At 44.9% G+C, this 20,416-nt stretch overlaps 1 protein-coding gene across 2 annotated transcripts in view; it reads right to left on the bottom strand.

Moving 5' to 3' along the window:
• The window catches only part of ACTN2 (actinin alpha 2), a 79,039-nt gene extending 59,113 nt beyond the window's left edge, over positions 1-19,926 (bottom strand). Inside the window, exon 1 of one of the 2 annotated variants that reach the window (XM_039464254.2) lies at positions 19,602-19,926. In XM_039464254.2, coding sequence (XP_039320188.1) covers positions 19,602-19,727 — 126 coding nt within the window. In that variant the 5' untranslated portion in view covers positions 19,728-19,926. The remainder of the gene's footprint in view (positions 1-19,601) is intronic. The other variant, XM_074385354.1, reaches the window with a different exon arrangement.
• Between the last annotated feature and the right edge of the window lie 490 nt (positions 19,927-20,416).

Genomic DNA, 20,416 nt, shown 5'->3' with positions numbered 1-20,416 from the left:
AAGAAAGATTCTATAATCTTGCCAAGAAAAAAAAAGAAAAGAAAATACCTTGCAAAAATAACAGGCAACCTCACAGCTGAGGGTATCTAAAAATAGAATCAGGCTAATGGATGACACTTTTAAGTGGAGAGGTTAAAGATGGTTCTCCCAGCACTTGAAAAGACTGTCTTATCCAGGTCTGGTTTTAATCAAACTCTGCACCATGAATTTCAGCTTCAACTGCCAGGCTCACAAGATTCATTTATTTCCATTTAGTCCATGGGCTGTTCAAAACACAGAAAAAAAGCCACCAAGCTCTGAGACTGTGTAACAGGAAACACTACTTTCAGGGTTTTCCACAGAGCAAAATCTAGCTCCGACTAATACTGGTTTGAGGAATGACCTCTCCGATACATGGAATCACCCCCATAACTTCCAGGCAAGATGGAAACTGTGGAATTTGGAAAGGTGAAATGCCTAACAAGGCTACTTTACACAGGAAAAAATCTATGCTCCAATGGGAAACTTGGGGATTGTCCATAAGCAGCCCTTCTCGGCTCTTCTACAAATCCAGAGGTCACAGACAACTGATAGCAATGCAAAATAATTCTGTCTACAGACATTCAAATAAACCAAAGCAGAGGGACACTCCTCTTCCCCCATACAGAAAAAAGGGTCTCTCCACGAGCACATCCACTTTACTCCTGCTCCACGAATGTGTCTGTTCTTTGGATGCTCTTTTGGACCGGCTGTAACGCCTCACTCGTTTTCTCATTCATGAGTTAAAGAACATCTTTAAATGTCCTTCTTTATAGTTGTACAAGAATCATGATGCTACTTTTATTTGAGAATTGTATTTTAACACTTTTTGCATCTTTCTTCTAAGAAAAGTCCAACATTCCAATAAGCTAAAATATGCATTCCCCTGATCTAAATTGTATTGCTTTCTGTGATATTGTATATATAATACGTGATATTTGGAATATATACGTGATATATATATTTATACACACACACACACACACACACACACACACACACACACACACACACACGGATTTTGTCCATTGTTCCTGGCTCACAACGCTCACAGCCCTTAGCTGTATACAGTCTTCTGCGCTCATGTCAGGGTGGCCTAGGCCTCAAGAGCAGACTTTGGAAGACAGGATCTCCCTCAGTGAACTTCCATCTTCCTTTCACCTGCTCATTTTTCTCCCCTGGACAGACTCTAATTTTCCCTTGCCTTTCTAGCTTGGATCTGGCCGTAGAGAAATGATCTGACCTGCCTTATCTGACTGTAGGTCATAAGACCCTCATTTCAGAAGGAGTCTTAACCACAAACCTGGGAGAAAGGCAGGCTGCACAGAGAGGCCAAGAAGAGTCTAAACAGACAGGCCTGGCTGGTTATCCCACGCAGCCTATTAGTATTAGATCACATTCTTTCTGTCCAGTCACATTTCCCCATGGTTGTCCATGCTTCAGCTATGCCTATCCAACGAGGTCTCCTTAAAAAGCCCAAGGAGATGGAGTTTGGAGGGCTTCCAGGTAAGTGAACGCGTGAGGCTCCTACAGGGTGACCTGTGGGGACGGCACGGAAGCTCTGCACCCCCTCCCCCGATTCCTCACCCTATGCATCGCCCATCAGTGTCCTTTTAAATATCCTTTATCATAAGCCACCTGTTTCCCCGAGTTCTGTGAGCTGCTCTAGCAAATTAATCAAACCCAAAGAAGCATGAGAACCCTAACGTTAAGCTGTTTGGTCATTCGTTCTGGAGGCCTGGACTTGAGATGATGTCTCAGTCTTGCGGGACTGAGCCCTCAATCTGTGGGATCTGATGCTATCTCCAAATAGCTGGTGTCAGCATCAAGTACCCTGAAGTACACCCAGCTGGCGAAAGGACTGCCTGCTTGGTGTACACGGTGGCAGAAAGCGGGAGGCGACCGCATACACTTCGTCACAGAAATCTTCTGGGTTGCCTGTTGTGGTGTGAGAAGAGAAAAAAACAGTTCCAGTTTTCTCCACACTCAACTTCCGCGAAGACAAAGAGGGATTAATACACAAGAATGATACACAGAACTGAAGTCCAGCATATGTTGACCTCAAATTATGGCGTGCTTCCTTTGTCCTTGAAACTAACGACTGCCTTAAGTTGAAGCTTACGCATTCCTTTTCCACGTCAAATTCTACATTTAAAACTCCATATGTGTCCTCATGTTCCTTCTTATCCTGATCACCATAAATAATACTGGATTTGGGTTGAATTATTTAGCATTTTTCCTGTTTCATAAAGATCTTACATTTATCAAGAAGCGAAAGTATTTCCATCTGTTAATTTCCTTCCTGCTTAAGAAAAAGTCCTACAAACATTTTATTACCATTTGCAGGAGTCCTTAATACTCAGTCTCCTAATTCTGAATTTTCAGCTACGGTTACTTTTCTCTACCTCTCTTTAATCCTCAGATTAGAGGGAAGCAACCAACAAGGTCACCAAACATTTCGGAGCTGTCAATTCCTGAAGCTAGCTTGCAATTCAGTCCAGCTCTACATTAATTCCAAGGGGTGTTCTAAAATTCTTGAAACAAGATTTTAATTGTAAAAAAAAAAAAAGATAGAGCATTTTCTCTCCTAAACGAGGGTTAGCAGATGATCCTGATGAAACCCTGCCCCCACCTTTTAACTGTTAAATTCAAGAGTTAAGACTAGAAATAAGAAGATTCTTCCCAAACTATTTTAAGACTGGAAGCATATGTTAAACGAACCAAATCAAAGTATCTTTAGAATCAAAGTCTAAGTCATATTTGCTCTAAAAGGCAAAAAAAAAAAAAAAGGTAGCAACCCCAAAGGAACGCATGAAAGCTATTGATGCCTGGTCATCTGAGCTTCAAGATTTCCTAAGCTAGGAGCCTGACTTAGCCACTAGCCGAATGTTGTGTGGGGTCACACCTGCCTCCCCCAGGCTGGCACAAACTACGTGGAGAATTCCTTTGAGGACTTTCTGGTAAGCAACCCCACTAAAGCTCCCAACAAACAGCCTCACATCTGATTGATCCTGAGCTACGCTTCTGAAAATAACTTGTTCCCTTGGAGCCAGGGTAATTACGTGCAAGATGTGGCTCTGTGACAGGGCAGACCCAACTGTTGCTCAGTTTTAGGCAGCAGGAGTCTTTATCGTACTTTCCTCATTCTCTTCTTCAGGGTGAATTCACGCCTAAAGAAAAGCACACTGATGACTCCCCGCTCAACCCATCCAGCAACTGGGGAGGCAGCTTGTACTACACAGACAGCAAAATAAATATTCTTTCATTTAAGTTCACCATACTGCTACTATTTTCAGGGACCCAAATAAATGGCTGCCTACACACAGAGATGCAAGCATTCATTTAGAATGAAACAACTCTCTGTAATACACCATATTCTCTGCATTGCTGTCCCAGACCAGAGAACAATTCTAAGTAAGGAACAGCCCACAGTCAGGTACATCTATAGCTTTCCCCTACATATGGGGAAAACTCTGATTAACATATGCAATCAAAACAGAGAAGCTGGGCATTTCCAGTGTTCCTGCCAACTCCACACCGGAGGGAACCAGGCTGGGATTTCCTCCACCAAGAGTTCTTCTCCAGGGCTCCTGCTGCCTGGTACTCAGGAAAATAGGTAATAAAGTCTCTACATCTGGAGCCATTTCAGACCATGGCATATTACAGTATAAAATACACAAATACCTGCTTCTAGACTATAGCAGAAAGTGAGCTGGTAGGCACTGGCAAAATACACACACTTGTTTTTTCCAGGTTGTGACTTTTTTAATATTGAAAAATTTCTAATTTTAAAATACAATATTCCCCAAATATTCTAGAGTAAGCATGCATTCCTTATGCAATTATTTAAATATACATCTTTTAAAAATAATTCAGGAGAGCATAAACATTTGTTAGCTGAGATTTGTAAGTTATTTTCTTTGCCCTTCCCTAGTTGTCTGTAATGATGCCAGCCAGCTTTACTGCATGAATCCTCTATATTCCCAATGGAGGGGAAAACACCACTTAGCTTAGCGGCAACCCAGCAATCCTAGAGTTCTGAAGTTAAGTGCTTAATGAAGTTGCTACGTCAAGACTTTTTTTAAAGCTTCACGTTAAAAGCTCTACTTTGCCATCACATTTTGAAATCCTACTGGAAAGATACACACTGGCCAAGTCCTGGGACTGCAGAACAGAAATCCTTTTGAGTCCTTTAATATCCAGTTACCCAGATACCAGTTACAGCAATAGAACTCACCGTCACACGTCAGTCACTTCTGACATGATTTTTCCTGCTTCCCTACCAAGTCCTTAAAAGACTCTCATGGTGTCATTCCTACCTGTGTCTCATTATAGAAATGAGGGAAAATGTTCTATTAAACATGGTTTGTCACATGGTAAATCCATTTCTCACCATTTCACTGCTAGATTTTCAAGTGCCTAAACATAGAAATAAATCCTTATAATTTTCAGAAAAGACAAACTGTCAGAACAAATCAACAGACGTGACTTTAGTAACGAGTCCCGATCTTCAAATAAGGTTTAACTCTTAGTTTTGCAGCTGTCCAAAATAAGTGTCATTAACACCTGGCCCATATTAATATCAAATTCTCCAAAGTGTAAGTATATACAATATTAATAACACCATATACACAGCATGTAATACAAAACCCAAAGTTGGCCGGGTGCAGTGGCTCACGCCTGTAATTCCAGCACTTGGGAGGCTGAGGCAGGCAGATCACCTGAGGTCAGGAGTTCAAAACCAACCTGGCCAACATGGTAAAACCCCGTCTGTACTAAAAATACAAAAAACTAGGTGGTTGTGGTGGCAGCTGCCTGTGAGTCCAGCTACTTGGGAGGCTGAGGCAGGAGAATCACTTGAACCCAGGAGCTGGAGGTTACAGCAAGCTGAGATTGCGCCACTGCACTCCAGCCTGGGCAATAGAGCGAGACTCCATCTCAAAACAACAACAACAACAAAAAAAAGTGTATCAGTGACCCTCATTTCAGAGGGCAACCTGGCCCACAGGAGGACTCAGCCTGGCTGGTGATCCCACAGCCCTCCATTCATAGCACCCACTCTCACAGGGTTTTGCAAAGCTTGGTCTTCTAAAAGATTTATGAATTAAAAGATTCAGAATAACTAGATTCTTGGTGCACACACACAATTAAAAACCTTGCTTCACCAATGTTTACATTTTTAAAGTTCCAGAAATAGGCCAGTACTTTGAGAAAAGTCATTACTACCCTATGTATAAATTACCTGGGGGGAAAAATCACTTGGGTGCCAACATTATTTTAACTTTCCATGAGGTTGCCTGTGTATGTCCTCAGAACAGGGTGACCAAAGTTTGTCATCTAAACTGGGCCACTTCTGAGAGTCAAAAGAGGTGCTATTTATAATTCCTCTGGGACAAAAGCCACAAACTGGGATTGTCCTGGACAAACACGGAGGTAGGGTCGCCCTACCTCTGAAACGACTCCAACCGCTTTCGTCAGTTCATTTCATAAGGAACAGAGGTCCTGGGAGATGAAGTGACTTGCCCAAGGTCATTGGCTACTGTGCTGCTCCTCACACCATCTCCCATCTTTTAGGGTTAAAATGAAAGCCTTCCCCCAGCACTTTTCTGGGGCTACCCAGAACATTCCCAGATATGGGGGAATTCACATATCTAACAGGACAGGGGCCTGCTGTGTCTAAATAAATTCCCCGGAAGCAGTCTTGGCAAGATGACCCCTAAAAATAACCTTTCCCAGTCTTGGCAAGATGGCCCCTAAAAATAACCTTTCCCAAAGAAATTTTTCAGGGTACTCCGGGGGTGGGGGAGGAAACATAGATGCAGAAGTATCAAGTTCAGCATCGTCAGACATTGTTCCCACCTCCTGTCTTATTACATTCAGGCTTATCACTCGAAGCAGTAACAGCAATGGTCAGTGGAGCTAAGAGAGGACTCATCTCAATAAACCTGATGGAGATGAGGATCAGTTGACAAGATCAGGGTACAGTGGGAGGAGGGGGACATGCCTCATACACAATGAGTATCCTATCGGTACTGACTTCACATCTGGGCACCATGGTTAGCCAGCCACATATATAGGATAAAGCCTACCCGTCTTCTATTGAGCCTGAAATTCACTGGAATTAGACAACAGGGTTATTGTCTCAGAAAAGTCCCCTTTAAAAATATCAGTGAAAATCAGCCGGGTGTGGTGGTGCATGCCTGTCATCCCAGCTACTCGGGAGACTGAGGCAGGAGAATACCTTGAACCTGGGAGGCGGAAGTCATAGTGAGCCAAGATGGTGTCACTGCACTCCAGTCTCTAGAGCAGGCCTAGGTGGCCAGAGGCAGCTGCGGGAAGTGGGAGGCCTTGGGAAAGAGGATTGTGAAGCAGGGGAAAGCATCAAGCAGGTATTCAGCAGCCGGCTTTGCAGTTTTACTTCGTGCCAGTTTCTTTCCGCGTCAAGTCTTTATTAACCATTCAACCTTATTTTCCTTTAGTCATCACCTATTTATGAAGCTTGGTTTTTCCTTGACCTAGTGGATACAGAGAGATTCACTTAAATTCTCTCGGCTTTGGGGCATGTTTAAAATTTCCCATAATAAACAGGATTTTCTTTTATGTAAACTGAGTTCTCAGTACCGCCATTTCAAAACGTGTGAGGCTCCATCCCTGTGGAGCTCTGATCTTAGAGGGCCTTCCTGTAGATAAAGACGCAGCACCCGTAGAAGGATAACTCTAATCATGTTCTTGCCTCCGAAAGTCTCATTTTCTAGTTCCAAAAGGGAGTTGACTCAGATATTCAGGCATCCTGAACTCTGGCTTCTTTTGGAAGCTAGTCAGGCATACCAGCATTCACTTCACAGATGTGTCCTTCACAGCATGCCCTCTAAAACTCTGAGAGGTTTAGCTGACTTCGCCTGCGGCCCCTTTCCTCCTACGTGGGTATTTCTGCTACACAACACAACTGCCAAAGCCTGACTCGGGGAAAATCTTTGAATGACAACATGTACAATGCCTCAACATTCCGTTTTCTCACTGTCATCAGACATTCCCAGTTGTACCAGTTTAGAAATTAAAAACTTCACACACACACACGCCCTTCCATAAAGGCAGGAGGTTTACAAGTGGAAAATCGGAAATACTGAATCCCAGTCTCCTGCCCTGGGTTGGTTACAAATCCAAGCAGAAAGCAACAAAAATAGATAAAGTTTAGTGATAAAAGGCAAGACATTTACAGTTAAGCAGCCTGGATCTGAAATCCAGCTCTACCATTTTCGGATCAAAAATATGCAATAAAATAATTAGCATCTCCATATTTATAAAATTTCAATTGAGAGAGAGAACTATTTCTACATGATTTAGACAAAATTCTGTATTTTCCAGGTACCACCTTCCCACCCTCAACCACCGCTGAGCAACTCACTTAACTTGCCTAGCTAAAAAAATGCAGATGGTAATATTCACCTTTCAAGACGGCTGTGAAGATCAAGTAAAATCATACATAAGGTTAAAACAGTGCCTGGAATTTCTCAATAATAGTTGTTTCTCTGTCTCATTCAGCAAATCATTTGGATACTAGGTAAAAATCCATATATTAAGTTACCACTTTTACTGTCTGATTGGAATACTTTTTGGTTTTGGTGTTAGACTGAAAAAAATCACAACATCCTCTGCTCCAAATTCTAACATGAAAGACCAAAGTATGCAATAAAATAATTGGCTACCTCATATTTCATAAAATTCCAGTAACAGAATAGAAATATTACGGTCTGTAAAACACAAAACACATGGTTTGTATTTTTCTAATCTGATCACCTGAACACCTGCCTCCCCTCAAAAATGTGTTTCAAAACCGAAAAATATTACTCTCTATGCATAATCTCTAAGCAGATTACAATTTTCTATATGTCTTTTACCATTTTCATGACTGTTCTTCTGACACCCAAAACATCTATGTTTTAAAGCCTTAAAATAAAACATCTAAATGAGAACAATAATTCATTTCCTTAATTTTATAAATGATAAAACTGAAAGAGAAAATCCAATCTTGGAGTTAAAATCTATATTATTTTTTTTTCCTTTGGGCATATTACAAATGTTCAATAAAGCCTTCCTTAGCAAAGCCTATCACTGGCCACTCTGAGTGTGGAAGAATTTTATGTCACTGACTTGAACACACCACCGTAAATAAGTTCTTACAGTTTTTTGCTTCCTTTGAAAATATAACTCATCTTATGAACTAAAAGACATTGCATTCCACAGCACCAAAGCTGTGGTTCTTTTCCGGTAACTAAACCAACTTAAATACCAGATTCAGGCTGCCTGGCAAAGTTCCAGTAGAATACCAAGGAGAGATTTCTCCAGAAAGAAAATCAAAGACATCGTGACAGTTTGAGGGGTTCCAAGCTGTCTAATAGATGATGTTTTCATCTAGAAAAGCAGGATTTCCATGTTCAGCTCCCATCGCCGCTTCCTCTAGGAGGCCTCTATTCTTAGCTCGCTTTGGTGCCTTCCAGGTAGATCCTTCTCCACTCACACCCTCAGAGTTGCAGCCATTGCTGTACGTTGGTAACTTCTGTACCTCAATCTCCAGTCTTGACTTTTCTCCTTTTATTCATTGGATATCAAGCCCTCAATCCAAATTCCCCATTTTTTTCTTTCAAGACAGGGTCTTGCTCTGGAGCCCAGGCTGGGGTACAATGATGTAATCATGGCTTGTTGCAGCCTCAACCTCCCTGGCTCGAGCCATCCTCCTACCTCAGCCTCCTGAGCAGCTGGGACTACAGGCACATACCAACACACCCGACTGATTTTTGTATTTTTGTAGAGATGGGGTTTTGCCAGGTTGCTGTGCCTGGCTTCAAATCTCACATTTTTAACTTCTACAAAACTCAAGAGCCCTTTGCTTTTACAGATGAATACCAAAGACATTAAAGATAAGGCTAGAAATGATTTGAATTCAGTTTTACAGCCTGGCTATTTTGTGGTGTTGGTCAAGGGCCTCAAATATAGGGGGGCAACAGTGGTAAAGTTGTTTGAGTTGAAACAAAGAGACTGCAAATTTTGGAGGTCAAAATGGTCAATATCAAATATTTCATATGGCTCTATCTTATATATAAATTATCTTAAAATTCTCATATACAGCAATGAGATTACCTACCTTCAAAAAGTAACTGTCATCTTCACATCTTGTCTGACTAACAAAATAAAGACTCCACATGACTTTAGAAGATAGGATTTCTTGATTTGTCTTTCCAACTCAATTATAACTACCTGTGCAAAACTCAATCATAGCTTCAGATTAAATACTTGCTTGCTGCCATCCCCCACAACAATCTTTTCTTTATTTATTTTTGAGACAGAGTCTTGCTCCATCACCCAAGCTGGAGTGCAGTGGCACGACCTCACTGTACACCAGCTGTGAGGGCAGCTGACTCACTCTGGTTCCAGCAATTCTTCTGCCTCAGTCTCCCAAATTACTGGGATTTCAGGTGACCACCACCACACCCATCTAAATTTTTGTATTTTTAGTAGAGACGGGGTTTCACCACGTTGGTTAGGCTGGTTTCAAACTCCTGACCTCAGGTGATCTGCCCGCCTCAGCCTCCCAAAGTGCTGGGATTACAGGTATGAGCCACTGCACCTGGCCCCAAAACAATTTCATATTCACCTATTTGTACATTTGGTTCTCACAATCACTAATGAAATGTAGGTCTTTTCTAAGACAGCATGGCTTTTTATGAAAAGGTTGTAATGCATACTAATAATCTATTTTCAGGGTATAGTAATTTCTAAAGACTATGACCAACACATTTACCCCCTAGCAAAAACAAATATAAGACAAATCAAAGTTATGCCAACTTCTTGGTCTAGGATTGGCATGGATGAAGACCGCCTATGCCAGTTCTTCCCCAGGACTACAGAATCACTTGCAATCTCTTCTCCATTTTCCAATTCCACTACCGTGAAGCACACCGCATCTGCCAAAAAATGTTCCCCATGTTTTCTATACAAAAACAAATTTAAATTTATACTTCTCTGAATCATAAATGAACTTGGAATTTTCTTTATTAAGTGGATGAAGGTTTTCAATCTGGGGGAAAAAAACTCATTTCAAATCAAATTCATGTTACCAGAACTTTTTCTCATAAATACAGTAATAAATTTTATTATGATATACATAAATCTGCATAATTATTTTTTCAATTCTAAAAGCTCTAAACTCCAATTGCTCACTTTATTTTTTTTTTTTCAGACAGAGCCTATCTCTGAACTTTCTGTTGATTTTTTTTGTTTTGTTTTGAGACAGTGTCACTCCATCTCCCAGGCTGGGGTGCAGTGGCATGATCTTGGCTCACTGCAGCCTCCACTTCCTGGGTTCAAGGAGTTCTCATGCCTCAGCCTCCCAAGTAGCTGGAATTATGGGAGTGCATCACCATGCCTGGCTAATTGTTTTCTGTATTTTTTGTAGAGACTGGGTTTTGCCATGTTGGCCAGGCTGGTCTCGAACTCCTGGCCTCATGTGATCTGCCTGCCTTGGCTTCCCAAAAGACTGAGATTACAGGCATGAGGCACTGTCTCTGGCCTGAACATTTTTAAATGAGAAGCTCATTTCTCACTCGGTCACCCAGAGCTGGAGTGTAGTGGTGCCATCTATCACAGCTCACTGCGCCCTCAAATTCCTGAGCTCAGCACTTCTCTCACTCCAGCCTCCCAAGTAGCTAGAACCACAAGCACGCACCACTATATGTGGCTAATTTTTAAAATTTTTTTTGTAGAGACAGGGTATCTCTATGTTGCCCAGGCCAGTCTCTAACTCTTAGCCTGAAGAGACAGCCTGGACTTAGCTTCTCAAAGTGCTGGGAACACAGGCGTGCACCACCACGCTCGGCCTTGACAGCTCAGCCTTAAAACAAGAATCAGGTCGGGGAACTCTTCTTAGAGACTTGAGAAAATACTTAAAGAGAACGTTTTTAAGAAGTGTTAAGCAAGTATGAGATGGGAGTTAACACGTTTAGAGCTCAAAAAGTCAAAACAACTGTCAAAAAGCTTTCAATTGTTAAAATGAAAGATTTTTAATTTTAAAGTAATTATACTAAAAGTTTTTTAGAAATAATTCATAATTTCTTCATTCAATAAATGTCAGTGCAAGTCGGGTGTGGTAGCTCACGCCTGTAATCCCAGCACTTTGTGAGGTCGATGCACATGGATCACTTGAGGTCTGGAGTCTGAGACCAGGCTGGCCAACATGGTGAAACCCTGTCTCTACTAAATGTACAAAAAAATTAGTCATACTTAATAGTGCATGCTTGTAATTCCAGCTACTTGGGAGGCTGAGAAAGGAGAATTGCTTGAACCCAGAAGGCAGAGGTTGCAGTGAGCTGAGATCATGCCATTGCAGTCCAGCCTGGATGACAGACCACGACTTCGTCTCAAAAAAAAAAAAGAAAAAAAAGAAAAAGAAAAAGGCCAGGTGTAGTGGCTCATGCCTATAATCCCAGCACTTTGGGAGGCTGAGCCAGGTGGATCACTTGAGGTCCGGAGTTCAAGATCAGCCTGGTGAAAATCCGTCTCTACTGAAAAATACAAAAATTAACCAGGAATGGTGGTGTGTGCCTGTAATTCCAGCTACTCAGGAGGTTGAGGTACAGAATCATCTGAACCCAGGAGGCTGAGGTTGCAGAAAGCTGAGATCGTGCCACTGCACTCCAGCCTGGGCGACAGAGTGAGACTCTGTCTCAAAAAAAAAAGAAAGTCAATGCGGACTCTGTGTGAGCCCAGCAGTTCTAGAGAAGAACTGCTGCTCACAGCCCTTGTTGGGGTGACAAAGAGAGTGCCAAATGACCCCCACTCTAGGAGGCAGGCTCTCAGAGAAGCAGCAGCAGAAGAGACGGGGAGCGGGGAGGGTCTGTGAAAGAGACAAGGGCAGGAGTCAGATCCAGTGAGAGGTGATCGGGGACGTGAGATCTTTAAAAACCTGCGTTGAGGATGCTGGGGTGCTGAACAGCAGACGATGGGGCTAGTTCAGGCCCTGCCTCAAACCTCCGTAAGAGGCTTGAGCTCTTTCCTGAAGGATATGAAGACACAGAGAGAGCCTTGAAGCAGGAAAATACCACAACCAGGCTTGTGTCTTCTTAAAATCATTCTTGCCAGCATCATGGAGAAAAGCCAGCAGACAAACATGACCCCTGGAAGGGTGACAAAAAGGGAGGCCACCACCCTCATCTCCGCAGGGAAGGCGGAAAGCCTGAAGGTCTTGGAGCACAAAGGGAGAGGGAAAGGTAGGGTCCAGAGGACCGCATGGGAGATGGTGACCCAACGGCTGCAGTGTGAGAGAGAGGGAGGTGGCAAGGGTGACACCCAGGTTTCTGGCTCGGGCGCCTGGGAGAAAGACATTTCCATTCACCATGAAGTGCAACCAAGCAGGAGGGTCTGAAACACCTTGGGCTTTGTTGGGTGCCCCGTGTCTTGCTTCTCACAGACCTCTCCTGTCTCTTGAACTAGGCGCCGTAAGGGCCATGATGGTGTCATCAATTCACTGTGCTGGTCCCTAGAAGGACTACACCAATGTTTGCCAAATGAATGGAAGAATGAATGATCATGCTTGTGTTCCATTTATATTCCGGTCCTTACTAGGGTTCCAGGTAAAAACACCTCCTAGTTGCCGATCCCGAAAAGTATGGAGATGGGAAGTGGGGTGTGTGTGAGAGTGTGTGTGTGTGTGTGTGTGTGTGTGTGTGTTCAAATATGTGGGTAGGTGAGTGGGGGATATGTGTGTGTGTGTGTATGCACGCATATGTTCAGATATGTTTGTACCAAAAATTTCCCTCAGTCTTCTTCAGAAAAGCCCAATTCTTGCACTTAAGGGTTTCCTTCCTTTGAAATTTGCCTAGCATAGTAGTTTGCAAGCTTCTCCTTTGCTTTCTGTTCTTTCTGGAAGACTCAGTGCTGTTCCCAGGGAAACGGTGGTAGGATTCTGACTGTCCTCCAACGTATTCCGTGTGAACTCCTCTGCTCATCACGGTGGCGCCGGCACCCACTCCAGAACTGCGCCTTTTCTGTAGGTGTCTCCCAGCTGCAGCGACCGACTGCAGTGCTCCTGACAGTTTTCTGAGGCTGCGTTCATTAAGTTTCCCAGCTAAGAGTTACATTCCTCCTCCCACGCTCCTGGAAAATCTTATGATGGGCTTAAGTTTCTTACCTGGTGAATGTGGCTGAAGGCCTGGGGCAACCCCAAGACACATTAGTGTCCCGAATAGGATGTCAAGGCAAAGAGCGGTTTTTGTGCCTCAGATGTCCTGCAACTGTGAGTCTCCGTAGCAAACCGCATGCGTATTTATTACATTCCCTCTGGGTGCAGAGGTTTCTTAGTGCCCACACAGGACTCTGCCTTTAACCTCTTCCTTGACACTTCTGCACGTTAAGAACTTCCTCTGGCTCTCAAAGCCTATCTGCAACTCCGCTTCTCCCTCCCAGCAACAGCCACGTGGACACCAGACTCGCCACCCCAGCACGGTGGCGCCTTTCCCTGCACTGAATAATGACACATTCTGTAAACACTTAACTTCTTATCCAGACACAGCGTCCCGGTGGATAAACAGATTCTCCTCATTAGTTTGGTTGTTACTTGTCAATACCACTGTCTTGACTTTGAAGTCCAGGAGCTCTAATGGGGAGGATCATATCTACTTAATTGGATTTATACCACAGCCTACTGTGGAACAACATGTGGTCATTTAATACTTCGTATAATCCCTCCGGATCACTCTCAAATTGATGCCTTCCTCACCACTGCTTCTAACAGCCCCCTTGTTCTGATCCTCACCACTTTATCTGTACGGCCCCATAACAGGCTTTTGCCTGGGTCCCCAGCCTCAGGCCCTTGTCCACTCAAATGTATCCCTCCAATAATACTAGTTCTGAAAACATGGCTCTTCCCCGCTCAAAAAACCTCCGGAGCTTGCATGGCTTGGAGAATAAGGTCCACACTCACCTTCGCACCCCAGGTCCTCTCTTACCTACTCTTCTGCATGGATCCAACTTTCTAAGGTTGAATATGCATCTTTAGGGTCAGGTACTATCTCCTTATCACGCATACACAAACACACCACGAGCCACAGACAGATCCAATACAAAGCTAGGCGTCGGGAGACCCGAGTCCTGGTCTGGCCACCGTGGTTACTTTATCCTTCTATACTCTTACCTTTGAACTTCTCCCATCTCTTGATGGAGAAGAAATATCAGATGCAAGAGTGCTTTGATAGTGCCAAGGTAAACACTTGTTATATTAAACTTACATTCCTTCTCCCCAACCACTGCCCACCAAAGAAAATCACGCAAGTTTTTCACACTCTCTCTAACCAAGAATGCTCTGTTTCCTTCTCTCTACTTGGCCAGTATTTAGTTATTACTCAAATTTAGGCTCAAGTTCTGCTCCCAAAAGCTTTCTCCTCATTATTCTCTACCCACAGTGATTTCCCTTACTTCACCTCCTATAACTTTCATTCTTTTTATTATTTATTTATTTTTTGAGATGGGGTCTCGCTCTGTTGCCCAGGCTGGAGTGCAGTGGCACGCTCACAGCTCACTGCAACCTCAAACTCCTGGGCTCAAGTGATCCTCTGGCCTCACCCTCCCAATCAGGTAGAATTACAGCTGCACACCACCACACTTGGCTACACTTTTTATTTTTTGCAGAGACAGGGTCTTGCTGTGTTGCCCAGGCTGGCCTCAAACTCCTGGGCTCAAGCAATCTTCCTACCTTGGCCTCTTAAAGTGCTGGGATTACAGGCATGAGCCAATGTACCCAGCTAACTTTTATTCTTAAACTTATTATCAAACAATTTCTTATGTTCCAAGTATTCCACAGTGTAAATCCTATCTTTAAAAGTACACCAGGCCAGGCACAGTGGCTCCTGTCTGTAACCCCAGCACTTTGAGAGGCTGAGGCAGGTGGATCACAAGGTCAGGAGGTCGAGACCATCCTGGCTAACATGGTGAAATTCTGTCTCTACTAAAAATACAAAAAATTAGCCGGGCGTAGTGACACGTGTTTGTAATCCCAGCTACCAGGGAGGCTGAGGCAGGAGAATCGCTTGAACCCAGGAGGCAGAGGTTGCAGCGAGCTGAGATCATGCCACTGGACTCTGACTGGGGCAATGGACTGAGACCCCATCTCAAAAAAAAAAGAAAAAAGTTGGGCCTGGCGCTGTGGTTCACATCTGTAATCCCAGCACTTTGGGAAGCCGAGGTGGGCAGATCATGAGGTCAGGAGTTCGAAACCTAGCCAACACAGTGAAAGTCTGTCCCTACTAAAAATACATAAAAATTATGAAAAAAATACAAAAATTAGGCAGGCACGCTGGTGTGCAACTGTAGTCCCAGCTACTCGGGAGGCTGAAGCAGGAGGAAAGCTTGAACCAAGGAGGTGGAGGTTGTGGTGAGTTGAGATTGCACCATTGCACTTCAGCCTGGGCAACAGAGTGAGACTCTCAAAAAAACAAAAAGTACACCAGAGGAGGGGGGATGGGAAGCTAGTATCTAATGGGTACAGAGTCTCAATGTGGGATGATGGAAATATTCTGTAGACACATCGTGGTGATGGTCGCACAATAATGTGAATATTGTGTGTAACGACACTGAATTGTACACTTAGGATTAAAATGGTAAATTTTCTGTTATGTGTATTTCCCCACAATCTTCAAAGTACATCAAGGTCACCAAGGACCAAGTCTCATGCCCTATTATCCCTCACAAGTCTAATCACAGTACTGATTAACAAGTATTCGGTGCACAAGGATAATAATATTTGAACATTTACAGATCACTTTACAATGTATAAAACCCCTTCACCATAAAACAGTTTCACTGTTTGATCCAGACAAAAAAAAAAAAACAAAAAAACCCTGAGTTAAGAAAGACATGTATTTATCTTCATTTTCTAGATGCAGAAATTGAGACTTGAAACATTGAGTGATTCAACTGTAGTCGAACAGAGGGTACCAGGCAGAGCCTCAACTCATCTGGGTCTCACGGATCTGAGAAATATCACAAGCTTTTTGTTAATCCTTGGAACTAACAATTAGTACCTTTTCTACTAGGAAAACTTCATGCAAGAGTATGTGTCATCAGGCAGGAGGAGCCTTCACCTTGTGGTCTAAATCAGCAGCTGCCGCCCACAGAACAGGGGCAGGGGCCACACGAAGGCTCCCAGGCTCTCTATTCAATCCGGGCCCTGTGGGCAGCTGCCTCTGCACACACATCCTGCCATGCTGCCTGACCCAACATGGCAACACGTTCGCCTAAATGCCAGACTCGCAGGACGTGCTCCAAGGCGAACCCAGCTAGCTCAGCTGTGAAGAGGGCGGATGAATCTGAATGTCCTTAGGGACCACTAAAAACAACTGGAACACCCAGAAAAGTGTATCGATCAAGAAACCATGTACCGATTATGGACATAAGGACCCTTTATGTATCGAAACATATTTCATTTCCTTAAAAGGTCTGCTCTAGCCTCCCAGTCAGGTGAAGGACAGAGCCCTGAGCTTGTGAAGATAGCAAACATATTCAGCATTGCTGCTCTGACAAGTCACCTCCCAATTAGGCTTTGGTTGAGGTACTAGCTCAGTGTGTTCCTTGATTCCAGGAGAAGCTTACTTCTAGACGCCAACACTCTAAAAGTTTCAACAGTCCACTGAAGAGGTCCCGATTTACTTGGAAGTCGATATCCCTAAACTGTGTTCTATATGGTAAAACATTCCAACACCAAGAGTGTGCCTCAGCACTTCAGCGTCTTAAATATTGAATCTGGGGCTGAGCATGGTGGCTCATACCCACAGTACCAGCACTTTAGGAGGCCAAGGTGGGAGAATGGCTTAAGGCCAGGAGTTCAAGACCAGCGTGGGCAACAGAGTGAGACCCTGGATCTACAAAAAAGTTTTTAAAATAAAAAAATTAGCCATGTGTGGTGGCGCATGCCTCCACCTCATGGAGGTCACTTGAGCCCACGAGGTCAAGGCTGCAGTGAGCTATTATTGTGCCACTGCACTCCAGCCTGGGCAACAGAGCAAAAGCCTGACTCTAAACATTTCATATATATATATATATATATATCTCATATCTGTCATTATGCAGGCATTTATCTTCTACCCACGAGTTGAATGAAGTAAAATACGATATTCTTTATAGAAAATATAAATATTCCTAACCCTATTAACACACTCTTGTGTGTAACACACTTTTGAAAGAGAAGGTAGACACGTGGAAATGCCTATTCACACTCAGGCTAAACCCACTATCTTCTGGATTCCCTTTTCTTGTAAAACACACTACACTTTTATAAAGTCCTTCTGCAGCAAGGCTTTCATTCCACACCACAGAGCAAGGATTACCAGAGCCCAGGAGACTCTCTGAACTGTAGATATAATTAGGCATCGCATCCATTATAACGCTGCAGACGTCACCATGTGCCACCGGCATCTGTTGACAGATCTCATACCCAGCATATCACTGAAATGGCAAATGTGGAGAAGGCAGCCCACAATAGAAACAATGGCATTTTACCCTTGTCCGGTTCCAGCAGTTTGTCTCATAGGACATAAATAGAGGCCACTCCTCTGGCCACCCTGAGCTCACAGTTCAATATTGTTTTACTGACTTGAGCAGAGTCTGTATCAAAAGTAGAAACAGAGACTCTTCTAGATCTGTCCTAATGAAGTTTCACTCCCCAAGCATGCACAACATTCAAACTATCTTAAGAAAAAAAATTCTCTTGTTAAACTCTAGCATCATTTTGGACTGGGACCAGCAAGTATGTCATTTTTAAATAATCAACTTTACTTCAAGTATTATTTAATTATAATAATACAGTCAACAGAGGAATCCCAAACCTAAAAGAATTACAAAGCCATATATCCAAAAATACTACAAACATATTAAAAGATTAAATATGGTGGAAGGCATGTCAATCTGGCCTCTGGAAATTGACATTACCTCCAACTTGCTGTTGCACTGTATCTTTTTAAAAAGCAACAGAAAGTACTGTGATTTGACTATCACTTTCAAAAATGATGAGCAGACTACCTGTCCAATTCCTTAACTATTTTTCTGTTCCTTATAAGAAAGCAATTTTTGAAACAGACCTGGGAGTTATCTTTTTTTAATCCATGAAAAACGCAGTAACCAAAATTTGGGGAAATTATTTAAAAATAAACACTCACTGCTAAAAATCAAAGCCACTTTTTAACTTTGTGATGATTGATGATGCATCAGCTGGTCCAGATGACACATTAGTAATCCTCAAGCCGTGTGCTTTCTTCACAACCAAAAACAGTAGAAGCCTTGAAATTTTGTTTTTTTCTATGTATTACTCCCATTTTCTTGTTTCTAAGAAAGGTAGGGATGGCAAAAACCTTAAGAAACTCGGGGACAGACTGAAATGTAGCTAAGTTAGAGCTTTAAAATAATAATAGTAAATGGTATTTTAGGAGAGAGGGTAGACAAGAAACATCCTGATATAAAAATAGTGCTTGGTTATTTGATAATTATCTCTTCTTCCAGCTAATGCTGTTTGCTGGGAGAGAAGTTTGGGATGCGTGTTCTCCACCATCATACCCCTATTCACCAAATACTATCGCACAATCACTGGCAGTGCCAACTACACAGAGATACACTATGGTCACCACAGGTTACCCACTTAAAGCAGGCCCTTAGAAGGGAAATCTACCCCGCCCCACGCCCAGAAAAATGGGGGGCGGGGGGAAGCACAGAGCGTTTGGCTTTTGCCATAACCTTGTTTTCGTAAGGTTGGGTTATCAGGTCTCTATTGTCATGCCTGACCCAACCAGGCTCCCTGCCTAGTCAAGTAAGAGGCGGGATTAAGCCTCCTGGTGAGCATTCCCTATTTATTCCAGCCAGAAGGATCAAGAGGAAACCTTGAAATAGTGGAATGTTCCACTGACCCCCAGAGAGCGCCAACCAAAATGGGGAGGGAGCTTTTTAGAAGCTGGCTGACTCCTTTGTCCCTGTGTGCTTACCTCAATGAACTATAAATAGAGTGTGAAATAATTGTGACTATCGGTAAATGTCTAGAGTTCACACAACACCCCTTTCTCAGGAACCCAAAAGATTGAATACATGACTTTCCATGACTCTGGGGGCAGCCGGGTGGAAACTGCAATGAAGCTGATGTTCATTTGCTTCTTTCAATCGGAAAGAGCAGAGGCTGGGGGAAAAGGACAAAAACGGCCCAGGAGAGTATAACTCGGTGGCCGAGGTCACAGACTGAAGGGGCAGGTGCAGCCCAGAGACTCCTTCAGATCCTGGCCTAGCGCGGGTTGGTGCGAGGAACAGAAGCAGACGGAGAACGCGCTTTTCTCGCTCTGCGACTCTGATGCTGCCAACACACGCGCGCGCGCACACACGACGCTCAGTGTCCTGCCCGTCCCCGGACGCGTCCTCTTTCCTAAGGGCCCCCGGGGCTGCGAGGACGCGGACAGCACAGCACCTCCACGGCGCGCCCCCTCGCCCGGCCCCGCGGCCCCGCGCACGGGAACCCCGCGGGGGCACCGGGCCCCACCACGCGCGCGCGGCCCCCTGCTGACCTTCCTCTGCTGCTTCTCCCAGGCGGGGTCCAGCAGCAGGTCGCGGTCCCACTCCTCCTCCTGGATCATGTACTCATCCTCGTCGTACACGTAGTTGTACTGCACGCCGGGCTCGATCTGGTTCATGGCGCTCAAGTGGCCGGGGCTGCGGCGGGGCGCGCGGGGCTCGGACGCACGGGGGTACCGGGACACGGACCGACGGAGGCGGCGGCGGCGGCGGCGGCGGGCGCGGGCGCGGGCGCGGGGTGACCTTCGCGCGGCTGCTCTCGGGGCGGCTCGCCTGGGCGCTGGGTCTCGGGCGAAGCACCAGCTCGGGCTGCGAGCAGCTGCCGCGCCGCTTAAGAGCCGCACCGCCCTGTCACGTGGCCGCGTGCCGCCCCCGCCCAGGCCCCGCCCCCCGGGCCCCTCCGCCCCGCCCCGAGCACGTGCGGCTCGACTGGGCGCCGGCCCCGCCCCGAGCACGTGCGGCTGGACTGGGCGCCGGCCCCTCCGCGGTCCCCCAGCAGCCGCCGCCCCGAGGCCTCCGGGAGCGCGCGGGGGGCGGCTCGGCCGGCGCAGAACCACGCTTGCCACCGACGCGCTGCCTCTGCGCTCGCCCGGCTCGCGGCGCGGGCTCCGTCGGGGTCCCCGCTGGGTGATGGCGGGCCCGGGGACAGACACCTGAGGGGCTGCGTCCCTGACCGCCCGACACTAAGTTTCCCAAACATCATTTGCATGTTCGCGTTTCCCAGACGTTCCCACAGATTTATTGCAGATTTCTCTCTCTCTCTCTCTCTCTCGTCTCTCTCTCTCGTGTCTCTCTCTCTCCTCTCATC

Source organism: Saimiri boliviensis, chromosome 14 (genome assembly GCF_048565385.1).
Source record: "Saimiri boliviensis isolate mSaiBol1 chromosome 14, mSaiBol1.pri, whole genome shotgun sequence".
Classification (NCBI taxonomy): Eukaryota; Metazoa; Chordata; class Mammalia; order Primates; family Cebidae; genus Saimiri; species Saimiri boliviensis.
This window is presented reverse-complemented; position numbering and strand designations above follow the sequence as displayed.